General features: G+C 44.8%; 1 protein-coding gene across 4 annotated transcripts in view; it reads right to left on the bottom strand.

Annotated features, from left to right (window-relative positions):
- NRG2 (neuregulin 2) overlaps positions 1-18918 on the bottom strand; it is a 175527-nt gene that overhangs the window by 45265 nt on the left and 111344 nt on the right. For 3 of the 4 annotated variants that reach the window (XM_067005494.1, XM_067005492.1, XM_067005493.1), the window contains exons 3-4: positions 8533-8651; positions 4054-4119 (exon numbers count right to left, since the gene is read on the bottom strand). In XM_067005494.1, coding sequence (XP_066861595.1) covers positions 4054-4119; positions 8533-8651 — 185 coding nt within the window. The remainder of the gene's footprint in view (positions 1-4053; positions 4120-8532; positions 8652-18918) is intronic. The other variant, XM_067005495.1, reaches the window with a different exon arrangement.

Below are 18918 nucleotides of genomic sequence, written 5' to 3'. Positions count from 1 at the left end.
ATTCCATGGAGATCTTTAAAGGGACTTCAGATAGCACTTATGATCCCAGTGGTTGAAGTAAAAGCCCCAGAAATCAATCCAGAGCTCAGCTTTCATCAAAGTGCCTCACATTATCCCCCAACCCTCATGTTCCCAGCACAATTCAGCTCTGCTTCTCTTGCTCTGTCTCTGTCTTCCACCTTTTAACCTGACCCCAAACCTCACTATGCTGCAGAACACACATAGAGTGAAATTAGGTGGCCCAGCAAACACTACCCAGCCTACAAAGGCTGGTGAAGTAAAGGCACTCAACCAGGTTAACTAGACAGTATCCCAGACAAAGGAGATGAAGCAGCATCCAGGTGAGCAGCTGCAATGATCCACATGTTGTTTCAGAGCACCTGCCCATCGTTGTCAGATCTTGTATCTTGACAGCATCCAAACTGCACTTCGTTTACATAGAGAGAATAGTCTATATTCTCTTTTTACCCTTAAGAGTTCAACTGTTTGTCCAAATAAAGCAAAGGAACTACAGGAGAACTCAACAGCAGAAAACAAGCAAAAGAGATTACTTGACCTTTTCAGATTTCAAACATTACCTAACCTTTTAAGAATGAAACTTTGATAACATTTTAGTATCTTTGTCTTCAATAGACCTTCCATCTCAGAATGGTCTACAGATTGCTCTACAGATTGCTCTGAAATTTATTCCATTTTTGTCTCCATCAAAATGTTTCTGAACTTTGACAATGACTCCTATTCTGTTTACCAAGAAGCTCTGTAGCCAGACTCCTGAACCTTTGTCTATCTGCTTCAAGCTGCACCGTGACAGGATCACATTACCATTCTGAGTACTCTGGATGTTGAAATGAGTATAAAGGACCTTTCCCTCTGTATCAAGGCACATGATCAAGTTACCCTACCCCTGCAAGTTTCTGCATGTGAGCTGAGCCATTGTAGCCATCCAGTGCACACTCTTAGCCTGTGACAAACATAAGATGACATGTCTTATTTAACACTTTTTCACTATGGACAAGGCTACTGCACCTATCTCACACTTACTGGCCTCAATAGAAGACTCCTTTATAAGAGCAGTAGGCTTATCTTCTCTTCTAAGCCACACTGCTTTTTTAAGAAAGCATCTCTATGGCTTCTCTAGTCCCACAGTTCTCAGACTCAAAGATATATTCAGAGAAGGTGTAAGACAGCCGTATCATGTTAAAATATACAGCAACACAGAAGGACTTTCTCAGACACTGGAGATTCTCTTTCAGAATCTGGCCTTCAGAATTTGGCTTGACTGTGCATACAAATGATCAACACCACCTATAAGACCAGGCCAGCTCTCAACACACTCTACGGCACAGCTTTCCTCACCTATGCTATTATAGCATTGCACCCACATGGGCTGGACCAGGATGCAAGGCAGATTTGAATTTGACTAGCGTCAGGGCTGTCTCTACAGCAGAAAGACCATGAGATCCCTGGGTTTCTACGTATTGTTATAAGATATGTGAGGCCCATATCAACCAGTGCCCTGTCAAAGAGAACCAGAGGCCCTGCTGCAGCCAGCCTAAAGGCAAGGGGAACAGTAGCTGGGAAAGAGATCCCATGTACACTATCATAATGACACAAATGTTTCCGAGAACTTATGGTACAAGCTTGCCCCCTTGCACTCTGTAGCTTTGTGTCAAGTGCCAGTTAGGCATTGGAAGATGTTGAGCTGGAAAACAGTAGGACAAAACATATCCTTCCAGAGAAAAAAATTTACCCGAGAGCAGAGACAGAACACCTTGAAGACCTGGGTTATGTTTTGAGTGCTGTCAGGTGTCTAAACCTGCCTTGTGTCAAGTGTGCAGAAGTGCCTAGAGGTCTGTGGCCACTATTGAAGAGGAAGAAGGTAGGGGTGACTCAGGATGTGGAAGAATTTGCTGGTAGCTACATTTATGAGGTGGTAAGTATTAAACAATACTTAACAGTACTCCAAGGGGGAAATATGTGATTCCTGTTCCCAAGGCAATAGTAGAAAGGAAGGCCAGATCACCCAGGAAGAACCTGGGACCTTACAGAAAAATAGTAGTTAAAAACATATACACCAGGAGCAGCAGGGAGATGGGGGTGAGGCACGTGGGGCTACACAGAGTGATCGGATTTTATCCCTTTACTCATAGGGACCTTCTGAGCCACACAGAAGACATGTTGATCTTCTGGAGTTGTTGGGTCTAACACCTGCACCCAGCCTGCCTCGTAACATGTCCACCTTGCACCAGGGTCCAAACAGAAATGTAAAGATGTGACCAAGCTGCCTGCCTAAGGCTCTCTCCTTTCCCAGGGAACTGCAGCTATCACCAAGCTCCAGCTTCCATGGTGCTTTCTCAGGATGGTGTTTACAATCCCGTGGATCATTTACAACCTTTAAGTGAAACAATGAAAGGTGGGACAACCTATGTTGCCAGACAAGCTTATGAATATAAGTATTTAAAAGAATTACAATAATTTTAAAACAATGAGACACTTGTCATCCTTCCAGATCATCAAACCTCACAACATCTTCATTACTTCCCCATAAATTAGAAACATGCAATTCTGTGATAGACCAGCAGCAACCATGTATGAAAATCAGGGGGGACTATGATTAGGTAACAGCTGAGAGCAATCATAAAAAAGGAATGTAAAGGAAAAAGTCAATTATAGTTTTAACTATGAAGACTTTACCATTTCTTTATACCATTAAGAAAAAAAGCAGACAGCCAAGGGTGACATTTCTATGTTGAGAAAGCAGAGGAAAAGATTTTTCAATAGGAGAAACTTCTGTGGAGGCCACATGGTGATTTTGCATGTTTCCTTTCTATTGCTGAAATTTTGCTTTCAGTGAAATTAGCATATATCTAATGTGATGCAAATATATTGCATGAGCTGATGAGCCAAAGGAAAAATCCTGAGGAAGAACAGTACAGTACATGCTGCTACATCTCAGTGCTATGTCACCGTTGCAGTGGAAGGCTAAGAACAATGAAGGAGCAAATTTTAAGTGAAACGTTCTAATTAGAAAACCTTTTAAAGGATACCTGACTGGTCCCTGCTGTGGATAGAATCAGATTTCTTTTAAAATAATAAAAGATTGAGTTTTCCGAACAAAAAACATTCCCATGAAATCTGCAAAGTGGAATTGTCAATACGGAGGAACAGCCAGCTGTGCTGTCAGTTCAGGGTGTGAGCAGCTGGAATAAAAATATAACACAAATCTTGAAATAACTTCTTGGTCCTCATCTCTCCGGGTGCCTTTTCATTTGGACTGGATCCTGGTGGGCTATCCAGCATGCTGACAATCTCTGTGTGCTGCAGTGTCCATGAGCAGGGAGAGGCTTTACATCATAGAAATAATGCTCTCCACCAGAAAGAGCTGAACCAACAGCCAGGCTTCTAGATTTGCACTTGTATACATTGCTCTATGCTTTGATTTTTATTTGTGTGTGCCTATTTTTTACTGCACTCATGACAACTGAATAGAAAGGAATGCTAAAAAGCACTTCCACTAAATCAAATCAAATTAAACATTTTGGGAAATCTTTTCTTGCTTTGTGGAGACTCAAGAAATAATGTGCCAGCAGGGTTCAGCTGTATTTTCTGACTTTTTCTTTTGACTTATTCTTAGAAGACTCGTGTCTCCTTTCTTGTATTTCCTGTAGCCTCTTTTGTTTTCCTTACCTAGACTCAAAAAAAAATAAAATCGCTAAACCCAAGGCTGTAACAAGCACATCTTACAAGTGTCAATAAACCCATACATTGAAAGAGTTGCAAATATTTAAAATCCACCTCCACTTTTAAGTAGCATGTTCTTCAAGTTACCTTTGCAATAGTTATCGACATTGTTCCTCTCTAAGATGGACACTAGCAATATAAATTGTATTTTGAAGGATTTAGTGAAAGATCAGAGCTTTGGGAGAAATCAAAGAGAAGTAGCAATTAAAGAAGATTCCAGGAGGAAATAAAGCATTTATGTAAATTGTTTCATAAAAACAAAACAAATAAGGGGAAAGAAACTATATGGGGGGTGGGGAGAGAAGTACTTACACTCTTCTTCCATAACAACTATTTTAGTTTCTGAGGCTGGTAAAACTTGTGGTGCTTTCGTTGTTCCTGGGAAAATTAAGGTAAGAAAGTAGTGAACAAAATATCTATTTTGAGCTGAGAAGATTGGGCTTAGCTACTACAGGGAGGAGGACAAGAGCAGGTGCTGCTGGGTGGCACAGGCTGGGGAGACTATTGATATGTTAGTACTGGTTAGAGGACGCTCAGATGGGTAACTGTGTGAAAGAGACAGATAAATGAGTGCCTCAGAGGGGAATAGCACAGGGCGTGTCGGTCCCCTTGCTGTAAAGGGACTCATGCCATCATGATAAAAAGGCAGAAATAGCTCAGGATTCACCAGGCACATGACGAGTGAAACTGCAGAAGGTTTTCTTAGCCCTGATGGCCACAAAAGTGCAAAGACGAGATCACAGACACAGGGAGAAAAACATAGAGCTTAAGAAAAGGTGAGATGGTTTGATGAGCTTCCACCCTATAACTATTTGCAGTTCTGCAGCACAAAGTAATTCTCTCACAAGAGATCGAGGAATTGTAAACAGATGAAGGTCAAGACCCAAGGCAATATGGGAGCCACTGGGCCACACGTAGCTATTTCCTCCTTATAAAGCAGGATACTGGAAAGTCCAACGTCCACAGTCACCAGCTCCATTCAAGCCAGCTGACAGCATAAGCCCCCTCTTGGTCAAAGCCCCTCATGACCCTCCTGATGTGCAAAGGAGAAAGCATCAGGAGCCTACGCTGTGCGCGCAGCACCCTTTTAGAGACAGGTGGTAAGACCACTGGGAAAAGGTAAATTAAAAGGAAAGCAAAACCACTTTTTGGATAAGTTTAATTTTTCCTGTGGTGTTTAGCAAAGGGGGTGGTGGGATATGAGTTTAGGAGTTGTCTAGAAATTTTCTGAGGAAAAAAAGAGTCTAAAACAGTCACATCTCAGCTGTGCTCTCATTCCCACTTGTGATGCCAATATTGGACTACTCAATAAAGAGGACTGGGAAATGGGACATTTTTCTAAGAGTGCAGCTAATTTACCTCAGAGTAATAAAAATCAGAAAATAGCACCAAAGCACAATATGTTTTTGCTAAACCCAGAAGCATTTCCTCAGAAACTGATACCCTTCCAAAACTTTTCAATGGGAAAGCTTTTATTTCTTAGCTGGGCATTCTGTGGAAATACCAGAACTGCAGAGGAGAGATGAACTGCTGGATTTGGCTTATGGGCATGTTCTAAGTGACAAGGGGTCATGACATTATCATAGAATAATAGAATGGTTTGGGTTGGAAGGGACCTTAAAGACCACCTAGTCCCAACCCTCCTGCCCCCCCCCCCTGCCATGGGCAGGGACACTTCCCACTAGATAAGGCTGCTCAAAGCCCCATCCGACCTAGCCTTGAACATTTCCAGGAATGGGGCATCCACAGCTTCTCTGGGCAACCTGTTCCAGTGCCTCACCACTCTTAGAGTAAAGAATTTCCTCCTTATATCTAATCTAAACCTACCCTCTTTTAATTTAAAGCCATTACCCCTTGTCCTATCACTACACTCCGTGACAGAGAGTCCCTCTCTAGCTTTCCTGTAGCCCCTTTAGGTACTGGAAGGCTGCTATAAGGTCTCCCCAGAACCTGCTCTTCTCCAGGCTGAACAACCCCAGCTCCCTCAGCCTGTCTTCATGGAACAGGTGCTCCAGCCCCTTGATCATCTTTGTGTCCCTCCTCCGGACTTGTTCTAATACATCCATGTCCTTCTGGTGCTGAGGGTCCCAGAGCTGAACACAGCACTGCAGGTGGGGTCTCACAAGAGCAGAGCAGAGGGGGAGAATCACCTCCCTCACCCTGCTCACCATGCTTCTTTTGATGCAGCCCAAGGTACAGTTGGCTTCGTGGGCTGAAGGTGCACAGGAATGTGCACCTGCACATTCATCTCAAGCTTCTTGTCAACTAACACCCCCAGGTCCTTCTCCTCAGGGCTGCTTTCAATCCATTCTCCACCCAGCCTGTATCTGTGCTTGGGATTGACCGGGCCCTGGTGCAGGACCTTGCACTTGGCCTTGCTGAATTTCATGAGGTTTGCACAGGCCCACCTCTCAAGCCTGTCCAGGTCCCTCTGGATGGCATCACTTCCCTCCAGTGTGTCAACCTCACCACACAGCTTGGTGTGACTGGCAGACTTGCTGTGGGTGCACTCAATCTCACTGTCCATGTCACCAACAAAGATGTTAAACAGTGTCGGTCCCAATACTGACCCCTGAGGAATACCACTCATTATTGATCTCCACATTGTGGCCACCCTCTTTCTAAAGAAAATCTCTTTTCAGTGTGGCATTTTCAATGGTTTGCAACAGATTTCCATGACAGAAATGATCCCTTGTGCAACTGATAGCTGGAGTGAGCTTCAGGGAAAGAGGGGAAGGCTCCAAGGAGAGTCCAGCTCACACACCTCTGATTAATTGCTGTAGACTCCTTAGAGCTTCACAGAGCAGTGTTGAGATGTAGCCACAATACAACCAGTGCTAAGGAGCCCAAAGAACAATGCAGGTTGGGACAGAAGGCTGCACACACATGGATTCAGAGGAAAGCAGATGCCCTGGGAAGTTTTCTGCCAAAAGATATCACAGAAGAAGGGAGTGTGCAGATGTGAGGTGAGGAAAGCTGTCCAGGTCCCAAGAAAGCCCAGCAGCATGGACAACAGGGAAGGAAAGAAGGAGACTCTATGAGCGAGAAGTGCACAGGCACAGATGAAGGCTGCTCTGCTCTGGGTAGCTCCAGGGAGCAGCAACAGAAGAGTGCAAAGAGGGTGACAGAAGGGCAAAAGTCTGCAGTGATCATCATCATCATCTTGTTTACCTTTGCAAAGGACTGCAACTAGCATTTAATTGCAAATACCTGCTATCCTGCCAGGTGACCTTCAAACAGCAGCAGTGAGGTGTGCATGCAGCTGAGTGTTGAAAACCAAAGGCAGATTTTCAAGGCTCCTTAGAAAATGGATTAATCAAGACACCACCACAAGCAGGGCTATCTTTTTTCTACTAGACCTGCAGCACCTTGCAGCCTGCAACTCCCGCTAGGCAAAGGTACAGGGCAGATCTTTTGGTGTCTTTGGTTGCTTTTCTAGTCTTAACACATTTCTAGGCAACTCAGGTGTGTCCTCACACTCCCTGCAACATGAATGAGAAAGCCACCTGTTCCTGCCCTTGCCAGACACATTGCCCTCCTGAGAACGAAGAGTTGCACCCTGCCAGATGCAGCCATTACCCACACATGCAGGAAGAGTCAGCTGGGAGTTGTATGGCCAGATGTGCCATAAGCAGTGTGCAGGATCAGGGCCTTGCTGTGACTGGCATTGTTCATTCAGTCCTCCTCTTTTGCGAGCGGATTGCTGGTGGCTGGAAAGAAGGAGCCGAACTGGCACACAGGGCTCTGGTGGAAGACACTCACTGCCCATGCATGCAGCTGGAACTGTTTGCATTGCGATGGGACAGACAGAGTGTGAGTCAGAAAAAAAGGAGTGGCACTGCTTCAGTTAGCTTACTCTGGACACCTTTCCTGTCATGGCTGGAAAGAAAGCAAAGCTAACTTCACAGGCAGAAGGTCTGAGCATGGGTTGTCTTCCCCAGGTTTTGCAAGCACTGGCTTTTTACAGGCAGAGCAACTGAGGAGGAGGCTATGTGATTTTCCAGCCTCACAAAATAAAGACTCATGACTGCAAACACTGCTGAGGCAGAGGTTAATAGAGAAAAATAATGCCAGAAAGCAGTGGGAGAAAAATACCTTCCTTCGCATGTGACCAGTGCTAATAAAGCACAACAGCAGAGAAACAGTATCACACCAACAGGCTGCATCGCAGAGAGCCTAGGCTCCCGCAGTGGCCGTTGTCAACGGCAGGAGGAAGAGCTTAGGCAACAGAGCTTGTACAGAGTCATCCCTCCCCTGGTCACACCCGTCCAGCTTCTGGCAACCACTGTAGGGACTTTCTGAGCTGGAGGGTGCATCCAAACCATCATGTTAAGCAATATAATTATTATAACCAAGATAATAATAAAACCACCTAACCTCAGACTCCATCCGCTGAGCTCTAAGAGATGGAGCACACATTCTAGGATGAAAACCAGAAGCAACTTCATTCATCACAAAGCTATGGTTTAATTACTCGTGTTCTGGTGAGTTTTGCTTCTCAGAAATTCTTAAAAAAAATAAAACATCAAGCTCACCATTTTTCTTTCCTCCTTGCCCCTTTTTAAAAAAATACATAGGCTGTAAGTTTATTTAAAATGTAAATTAACCACATTGCTAGTGACAGATAACAAAGATAAACATTTATGCTAAGCTGCAATTTTTCTTATCTCCCAAGATTGTTTTACTTGATACTCTGAAAGCATGAAACAAAATCATAGATCATGCGCAGAACCTCCCACTTTCTGCTTGAATGACAGATGGCTCAAGACATTTGCTGGCTTCTTCACTTACCACTTCTCACATTCAGGCTGCCTTTTGCGGTGTCTTTCCCTAAAACGTTCTCCGCTTCACAGCTGTACTCCCCAGCATCTTCCAGCTTCACCTTGTTGAACTGCAGTCTGGAAATCTTTCTGTTGAAAAGTACAGCAGACATTTCTTATTCAGTTGCTAACCATCTTCATAAATTGATAACCATTCCTGGCCCTACTACACTGCCTAGTAAGTCACCCCTTCTGGAAGAGATGGGCTGCCCAGTCTCACAAGCTGAATAGACCAGGTCAGGATTCAAATGAGACCCTTCCCAGGAATCACAGACATCATGATTTCCTAAATGAACATCTCCTCTGATCCCATTGCTCTTAGCCTGATGCCATGGTTTGGTCTGACATCTTCTCTCATTTTCAGAAAGGCCACATATGGACAGTCAAAAAGTCTCATGAGGTGTTGAATGCAAGAGCCCCAGCTCCCCAGCAAACAGACTTTCTGTACCGGAGAAAAGCCACTTTACTGAAGGACAGCAAGATCTGTCTGCAAAAGGAGATGGGGAGATGAGCAGCACATTCTGCACCTTCCTCAGCAAGGAAGCAGCTCAACTGCTGTGGCATGCCTCCCTGGCCATGTCCTGCAGTGCCACACGCTCTATCTCAAACACGCACGCTATGGTCATAGGGTAGTGCACCCATGTATTCCATCCTTCAAACTACATTTCTGTGGTTTGACCTAGCAAATAGCTTGTAGCTTTATCCAGGCAAACAAACGGGACAAGTACTTTGTCTCCCCCAAAAACACACACTCCAATGCACTACAAACATGTGAGGCTGAACTCCACATGGTCATCTTATGGCCAGAAACACCTAGAAAGTGCAGAAGACACCATATGTGGTGACTGCCCATGTGACCTAACAACCTGTGCTCCATGTCCCATGGGAGTGGGAGCAGCTCTGTGGTGGTACAGGGAAAAAGAGCATCACCTTTCCCACCACCTGTGACTGATGTCTCATTCTCCAGAATGCCTCTGACTAAAAGGCAAAATCCTTTGTTAACTAGTTCAACAGAGATCTTTAGCGGCCTTCAACACACACCAAAGGCTGATTGAGACTCACTCCCTCATTAGGCTTTCTGTTTTATTAGATTTCCTTCTGGCTTAGACAGCTTACCAAAAAACATCCTGTGTTCTCTCCTGGTGGGAATATCTCTCTCTGCTTTCTACCCTTTTGTCTACAAGCTTTTGTCTCAGGTCTGTGTCATACAGTAACTAGACTGAGAAGTTTGTAAGCACTGACAGCTTTAAAAAGAGGTCCCACTGGCCTGGCCTACGTTTCTGAAGGCAAATAAAATTCCTCTTATGTGTAAAATTATCATTAGCTTCGGAAATATTTGCAAAGTTACATATGTCATCTAAGAAAGACTTTTCTTCGGACTGTTGAAAAGATATTCTATACAAAGTCCTTCACAGAAGCACACTGACATCTCTTTAACACCCTGACATGTTGTTCTGCTGGAGCCAGGGCACAAGGACACAGCATGAACATCTCACTAGTTATATTAGTAAATTAAAAGCACTTGGAGATGACTTGGTACAGCTCCCAGGATACAGGTGCTGCCCCATTTTGCAGGATGTGGTCAAGTGTTCAATTGCATAAGTTTAGGCCCCAGGTGGAGCAATTTTTAAATGAATCTTGACAGTGTGCCTCCTGAATCCCCCTCATCCACAGTACAAAGACATTTATTTGGGCGAACACGTTAAAACAAGGGGACCTAAACTAGCAGGCTGATTCAGTGTGGTGCAAAACTTCCTTGGCTCCCAGTGTGGTATACTTCCCTGAAATCTCTCAATTCTCCGAGGGTAACCTGCAATAAATAGTCCTGGGCATTATGGCCCTCACTGCTGTGATGCCTCAGGAGTTAACATGCACCCAGGAGACACAAAGCATTTAAGGGCCACCAGGGCCTCTTGCTGCCCATTGACAGTTGGGTGCTGCTTCTTAGTGGGGAGGTATGATGGGCACCTGAGGAAGGGGGCTGTTGGCACTGTGGGGCTGTAGTGCCCAGTGCAGGACCATGTTCCCCGCTCCCTCGAAAGAGATGGGCGTAGTAACAGCAAAGGGTCAAGGTGGACTCCCAGTAGTACTGCACAGATTCCCAGCAAGACTGCCCTCAGCACAGCCATTACTTTCTCTCAGTTGTCTCAACCTTCACTGACAGAACACACCATCTATTTCAGAAACCACCCCTAGTCAGGCTTGCAGCTACTGCTGCAACACAAAAAGAAAAGCAGCACGTGTTGAAAGCAGCAAGACAGGGATGCTCACAGAGCTTTGAAGAGCTTTAACCTAGAATCCTGTAGAGAACACCAGCCTTGCACACCAGTATGTTGAGGATATCTGGTGCATAGCTGAAAGCATTAATGAACATGCTGCCTTCAGCTGCCAGAGGACAGATATTCTAATGATTATTGGCCACACCATGATCTCACATGCACAGCACGTTTCACTGCATGCAGTAACTGGAAAAATCCATTACAGCATTAGAATATCACCTAGGTATGTGATCATTTCCAGATAAAGGTTTTTAAGTCCCAAAGATACAAATTAGTAAGTAATTTAGTGACATAAAAAGCTAATGAAAGGGGTCATACTTGACAGATTCATCTCCAAGAACATGATGAGAGACATGTGGTCTTTTACCTGGAACTGGAGGAGAATGTGATCAGAATAAAAAGCAATGCTGGTATTTATAGAACCTCAGCATCAAGGTGAAACGAAAGAGGATTATTTTGTTTTAATGCTCAAGATTGTTGTACTGCCAAAAGAGCTTATTTTTATTTTCTATCACAGTTTGCTGAATTTCTCCTGGATTGCAAGATCCCCTTGAAAAATCATGAGCTTTTTCTTGCTTTTTAAACCCAGCCCAATGGTCTGAGGAGTATGATGTATAATGTCAAGTAACAGACTTCAGGGAGAGAGATGAAAGGTACAGAAGCAGATGAGATTTAATGTAGAGCATAGACACAGTAAAGAGAAATTCCGTATTTCAGTAAGCACATAAACAGTCAGAGAAATATCTTGTTTCACAGCATTAGTCATGCACCTTTTAATTCACATGGATAATGCTTGCACACTAGATGAACTTAACTGAGAATGTAAAACAGATTAGACTTTACCTGACCTATGTGTGGCGAAGAGAAAGATGACTAGCCCAACTCTGTTCTATCTTACTACCTTCAAGTGCTTCTGAAATACCTCAAAACTGCATAGGAAATTAGTTTTGCAAGTTTGTGTTCTTCTTCCTGTTGCCCCTGAGGGTAGACATTTTGTTTATTTGACAGCTGAGGTGTGTTTTTAAAGAAATACTAAGTATTATCACTAAGAGGAATTACGTTGCTCGCAATAGTTTTGTACCAAGTCCCCTTCTTCTCTACTGGGCAAAGTGTTTCCTGGGGACACTAGCCCCTGGGAAAACCCTGTCGTGTGCTTTCAGGAGGGTGCCTGGCTGCCAGACGATGCCATTCTTCTGGAGGAAGGCACTGCCCTGGGCTGTTTGTTCAGTGAAAGGGCCAGGGTCCCTGACAGATGCCATCATTTCACTGTAGTGCAACTCTGTTGACATTTCTTTACTCCAGGGGAAAATCTGCCTCATTGTATTTTCTGACCCTCAGCACATATGACTTAGCCACGCACTAATTATCTCCTGTAGTGCCAGTGGAGGAGTAAGCCATGGGGAATATGTTGTCTGCAAGCTCTGGGGGATAGAATTCACAAGGAGACCTTCAGCCTGGCCAGAACAGGATCCCCAAAAATACCTTTTCAGCCAAAAGAAAGAGTCCCCTAGAGGGCAGTTTGGAGTGCCAATCTCCAGATTACAATGGGAAACATGGAGATCTGCCCTTGGCCACGGCCTACACAAAGATCCTGGCAAATTCTGGCCAGGAAGGGTGGCCTCATTGCTGTAAGTTTGTCATCTCAGAGTTAGACATCTAAATATGAGCTTGGGCCCTGAGGCCTCCTGTAAAGTCAGAGGAAAAGAAACAGGCACTTCATCTCATCTAGAGAGGAACTTTTCATGACAGAAGTCGTGCTCCCACTAGCACTTTGGTTAGCTTGAATTATTTTTCTCCTCTTCCCTACTGCCAAGTGGAAATGGGACCTTTTTCCCGGTCAACTCCTCACAAAGCTATTCACCTCAATGCCTACTGCAGCAGCCACAAGCTACCTTAGAGACACCTACGTTTCACTGAAGATTCAGTGATCCCTATGTGAGTTCAACTTCTTCTGCATCATGCAGGACAAAAATAGCTCTAGGATTACAACTATTATAGTATTTTATTAGTCTTCTAAAAATAGGGTAGCTAACACATAAGTAATAAAAAAGGCAAGGAATTAGTTTTGAGGGGAATTGGAAGACTACGCCTTATTTGGACTCTAAATTGTCAATGAACACTCTCCATAGTAAACATACATGAGATCCTAGCAATAAAAAATTCCCAGATTTGACCATCATAAAGGACACACTGAATAGACTGCTGTGGTTATCTATTAACTCATTTCCTCTCTGAACAGACAGCTGGTGGCTGGAAGCACCGCAATACTGCAGAGAGCAGAAAGGCCAGTACTGTGGCATGTGTACTGCTTACCCATCAAAGATTTAATTGGTGCCTTGCCCTGGCATTCAGCACGATGGTGAATTTGCCCTGAGAGAGTAGGTTTATGACTGGCAAGAAGATTCAGAATATCCAATTCTTCCTCTTACAGTTGAGAAGCATTATCCAGCGACCACCAAATATCTGCTGGCTGGAGCAGGGGCTCTCAGTGTCCCCACTTTAGAGAACACATTCATCTTCCCCAAGAAGCAGTGAGATAAAGTCAGGTAGAAGATCATTGGAATGTGAAGCAGAATGGGGATGGCCTTGGCAAAGCACCTCTGTTAGGGCAGAAATGGCAGCCAGGAGCATCCTCTTCCCTGCACAGCCAGATGGAAACCACCCCAATCTCTTCCCTACCTTCAGTTACAGAGCAGCACAACAGAGCTGGGCAAGCCAGCTGTGCCATGCAGTGCTTGAGAACAATAAACAGCTACCGTGTTGGCTGCTATTAACTCTAGGGCATGACCTGGCTAGCTCAGGATCAGCTTTAAGAACAGCAAATGGGAAAGCAGGGAAGAAAACAACCCTCAATCAAATAAGAGGGGTAATAAAAGGAAGCTTCAGACTTTTCAACTCAGCTACCATCCCTTCTGCCATGGGCAAAGTCCTCCTTCCTCCTCCCCTCACACCATCACCTGCCCCACTCAGTGTTTGACCTGCTGGGACTGTGGGAATAGCAGGCATGGGAGACAGTTAATGTCCTTGTGGGTGCCCAGGATAACCAACCACCCCCAGACCCCCTTTACCTGTTCTCTCCTACCCCTGTCCCCCCACATTAAAGTGCTGTTCTAACCTGAAAAGCAGATTTGCCCCTTCTCTGCTCAGCAGTGCTGTTCTCTCTCTGTTCTCAGGCTTGGGACAGGCTGATTTTAAAAGAAAGACTCGACCAGTCCTCAGTCTGCAGAGCTGACACTGACACTGGTCTGAGAGCAAGAGCTGGAGTCCCCGCTGGGTCATGCATTGTCAACAAAAGGGGAAAAGATCAATAAGTACGCTCCAAAGAGCAGGGTCACTTGTGCAACCATCATCAAATTCAGCCCCGGGCTGCATCTCTGAATTACCATTGATGTCCAGGCAACAAGAAAAGGTGTACGGCAGCAGAGGCAGCGTAATCCAACCACACTCCCATTCCCAGAGTGGACTTTGTAGCTGCTCTGTTGATGTGTTGCTGCTCTTGTGCTGGCAAGTCTGTGGCAGCTACCAGGGCGTGAAATCAACACACACATAAAAGCTGAGTTTTGGGCTACAGCTGAGGCATGGACCTGATGTCAGAGTGGGTTCCCTTGTATTTCTTGTCCTGGAATTCAAGGCAATTGATATATCCCAAGAATATTTAGAATTTCCCTCAAACCCCAATGCCAAGATTTGAATTAATTTGGGAGAATGTAGATCCTGGAGCAATATAATGAGGCCAGATCAGAGCAGGTTCTTTTCCTGTTTATCTCACATGCACAAGAACCAGGGACTTCACACTACCAAATGCAGACCAGATATCTCCCTGTTCCAAAGAGCAAATAACCTACACAGAGAGACAAGAAACCCCCAGGCAGGTATGCAGTTAGGACAATATGCAGAGGCCTCACTATCTCAGCAATGAAACCACAGCTAATTCTGTAAGCTGGGAGGAGAAGGTTGGTGCTGCTGGGAAGAAGGCATATTGCTCCTTGTTTAGAAGTGTATCACATATTAGATGGAGACTGATAGGATGAGCAACTCAGAAGTAGGACCAAAACTTCAGGGACTGCCATACAGAAAAGGAAGGCCAGAGAGAGTTTGTAGAGCAAACCCAAATAGTTTTGAAGAATCAGGGGAGGTAGAGAGGGAAATGCCATACTAAAAGCCGCAGTCTTTGTGGGAGACGTGCAGAGCACAGGAATGCAGACATGCAAAGCCAGGCTGCAAATATTCAGATCAGGGAAAAGCATGACTATCAGGAACAGAGACATAAGGTCATGGAAAAGCAGCATGGGATGACACTTTCAGGTGGATGGTGTCACCCCTCCAAAACCTCTGCAAAATGCATCACCATGATATTACATGGTGTTGTGCAAGAGATTCAGTTACAGTCTTGAGGCTCCTTTCTGAGTCTGGAGTTTTGGGGATGTCATTCATTTCTTCCTAAGTCTCTTTTCTGCAGATGATGTGTGTCACGGATACTTGCCAGTGCCTGATCCATGAAGTATAATGGGGACCGGGCAAACTCATGACTGTGGGTATAAAACGTGCTATCCCAGACGAACTTCCTACAGCTTCAGCCGGCACCCCAGTCCTCCTCCCCCAGGTGCCAGGTAAAGCATTAAACTGGATGAATGGGATTTCAATTCATGTCTCAAAGAGGGTGCTTCAGCATAAGTTGTGACATTTTGCAGCTGCAGTGGGTAAGATCTATAAGGAAAGGATATATATATATATATATATAAACCAGACAATAAAATTAGAAAAAATAGACAAAACCTCAGGCATATAAACCTTCTTCCATAGCTAAGTTTGCACACACCATCAGTTGAAGCAGGCTAGCATCTGGCTATAACTTGGTAGCCATTATAAGTCAATTGTTGTTGATCAAATAACCATTCCCCGAATCTCTAAGGAGCCCCAGCTTGCAGGCTTTGTGGATTGTTCTCGCTCAAGACCCAACCACTTCTCCTTTCAGTTCTCAAGTTCCCTGGTTCAGTCCCAGGTGCATTGGCCAAAATGATGTCCATCATCATCTCCTTTAAAACAACAAACAGTCAAACAAAGGAGATGCTCTTTTTCAAACCCCCCTCCAATAAACTGCCTTCAGCAGCTAAACCAAATCCCAAATATCGGAGACTTATAATGACATCGTGAGAGTTAGCAAGACAGAAGCTTCCCTGGTGACTGTAACAACACCGGTGCTTGAGAAGAGTCTTAGCTTCAAGGCATCTGGAATTGCTCTTGCAAGATCCATTGTCAAGTGAGCTTTTTCCTTTGTTTAAAAATGTCAGCCTGAAGACCCCTGCCAGAGTGGTGGTATAGCCTGCTTGGGCTCACTCTGGCTCCCACAAGGCTTCAACAGTTCTCTTTGCCCCTCCTTGTCTCCAGGCTTAATTAGGAAATCATTTATCTTTATTGGCACTCTCTTTCCCCTGCTGCTTTGGCATTACTATTATTTTTTGCCTTCATTCCAGAGCAGTGAGCTGTACAGGGAAGACCACAGCCCCATTCATTGTGGGTGGGGAATAATCTACTGCAGGGAACTATACAAGGAAGACCCCAGCAATGAATCTGCCCCAGCTAGCTTTGCCTGAGGGACTACTGTACAGAAACAGGAGAGGAGGGTATCCCTTGGCTCCACTTACAGGCTAACAATAGGGATTCCTGGTGATACTGAAAGTAGGACACTACTCCCAAGGGATGTCATATGGTCAGCCTGTCCCAAACTGAACTGCCAACCTTCTCCAATCTAACGATACGCCTACTTCATCAGCCCAGCAATCTCCCTTGGTAAGAGAGCACACAAAGAGAAGAGGCTGTAAGGACAGCCACAGAGAGCAGACTACCAGGCTCTTGGACACCCCACCCACCTTCAGTGGACAATCTGCATGTCTCAGAGCCCTGAGTGAGCCTGAAGTGGGGTAGATTCCCTGCACCTCAGCAAACAGAAACTACCTTCGCTTTTTCCACAGTTGTCATTTGATCATTTGCCAGGACAGTTAGAAAGTCAAACCTCAACCTTAACTTCTTGGGACCCAGTGGCCTTGAACCATATCAGGTGCACTCAGCAGTAAACGGTATCTCTTTGGCAGATTAGAAGGGGAGGACCAGTCACTATGCTTTACTTTCACTGTAGTATGCAATTCTTTCTGGGTAAATTCTCTAGATTCCATCAACTGTGTTTTTTTCTTCCACCTTAAAGAGAAGTTTCCTCTCCATGCAAGCCAGGCTTGCCCCAGCCTGTTGCTAATTACAGATGGAACACACAGTTCAAAAAGAAGGAATCAGAATTGTTCTCCTCCCTCCAGCAAATATCCATTGGAAAAAAATAAAATAAAATACTCCTTTGCCTGATGGCACCAGAAATTTTGCTGGTAAGTTTAAAAAACAAGAGGAAAGATGATTGGAAAAGCTGAAGAGCTGACATGGTTACCTGTTCCTCTCCTCCTGATAACATATATTCCTCTTATTCTCTAACTCTAAGAAGGCCAGTGGGATCAGAGAAAAGCTTGATCATATCTGAGCAAAAGAGGGCTTCAGTTTATCTTTCTAGCTAAGGATCTTAAGGCTGTTTAAACACACAGGGCAATATCCTTTCTGCAGGGAGGAAAGTCAAGGACAAAGCGGCTAAGAGTAGTGATGTAGGGTAGTTATGTTCTTCTTGTTTCCCATCCTAAACCTCTGCATGTTGTCTAAGGACCACAGAGCTACAGATAGAGTCAGACCCAAAGCCGTGCCCAGCTCTGCAGAGGACTCATGTGACCAAGGGACACAGTATGAACAACACCTCCATCACCTGGCAGGGATCATTTTGCCTAGCTGCAGCAAACAGCTCTGTTAGATCTTTGGATCAAACTCTTAAATAAATGATGATGTGCACCCAGGCAGGAGCTGCATGGTCTGAAGATTTTTGCCTTTTGTGCTTTCCCTGTGGAAGTCCCTCCCTGGTGTTCAATTTCAGTTTTAGTCCTTTCAAACCACACTCTACTCTTAACTGTAAGAAAAAGCGAACGATTATCTTGAGACCAATGTTATCTCTAATTGGAGCCACTTGTAAATCCCATTCTTCTTGAATTAATCATCATCTAGTAAGCCTTCCTTTCTCAGCTTTACAGTTTAGGATACTTCTGCTAACAGGCTGGAATTAATGACATGCATTCATCTCCCATGCCCAGTTTTGGTTCCCTCTGCTACTCATCCCCATTAGCTACTTAATGATGACACACAGAGTCATAAGGACTCCCTTGTTCAACCTGCATCAGCACAGAGCAATTTTTAACGTACTTTTTTGCCTGCAGCTGAGTCCAGAAGGAAGCAGGTCCAATGCCAGTAATCACTTTGCCCTCAATTTTCAAGTACTGAGACCTAGCAAATGCCATGGAAAGAACAGCCTGAAAGCTGAACGTGTCAGACTGGGTACACACTGGTTATCCTCCCAGAACTACTTGGAGAAGTGTTCTTGCACTGTTGTCTGCTCAATAAGGGGCAAGGAGTTATCTTCTCTGAGCCATCTCAGCTCAATACTACTAGATTCCAGGCTCTGTGTTGTCTGGTCTACCAGTCCAGGATGTAAACAATACTGGGTGGCAGATGAGCACAGACACTTTGGGACTCATAGCTTTGCTGCTGAGGGAGCCTCAGATATTGGAGGAGGCAGGTGCTCAGCTTTCTTTAAAATGTCTATCCTTTAGCTTATTTTGCCAGCAGGAAGCACTTCTAACACGCACTTGTTTTTGGCTTGTCACTGGTAGGCTGTGAGCCAACATGTTGCCATGGAAACTAGTAAATGTGAAGTTTTGACTTGACAGCAGTGTTTTGAAGAAAGAGTATCAACCTTCTTCCATATGTTCATACCCCTGATTGTGTGCCCCTGTGCCACAGTGGGTGAGATGCCATCCTGTCACAGCTTTACACTGGACACAAGTGCATGGGAGGCATGAAAGGACAGTGATCTCCGGGAGAACAGCTGGGAAATGCTGCAAAGGAACTGCAGATCCCTCCCACTGTCAGATCCCTCTGCAGTGAGGTCTGCTGGGTGTCTGGGCTGGGGCAGCCTGAGAAGTCAGCATAAATGAACT

This window comes from Anser cygnoides, chromosome 14 (assembly GCF_040182565.1).
Source record: "Anser cygnoides isolate HZ-2024a breed goose chromosome 14, Taihu_goose_T2T_genome, whole genome shotgun sequence".
NCBI lineage: Eukaryota > Metazoa > Chordata > Aves > Anseriformes > Anatidae > Anser > Anser cygnoides.
The sequence above is the reverse complement of the archived record's forward strand: the minus strand, read 5'-3'. Positions and strand labels throughout refer to the sequence as shown.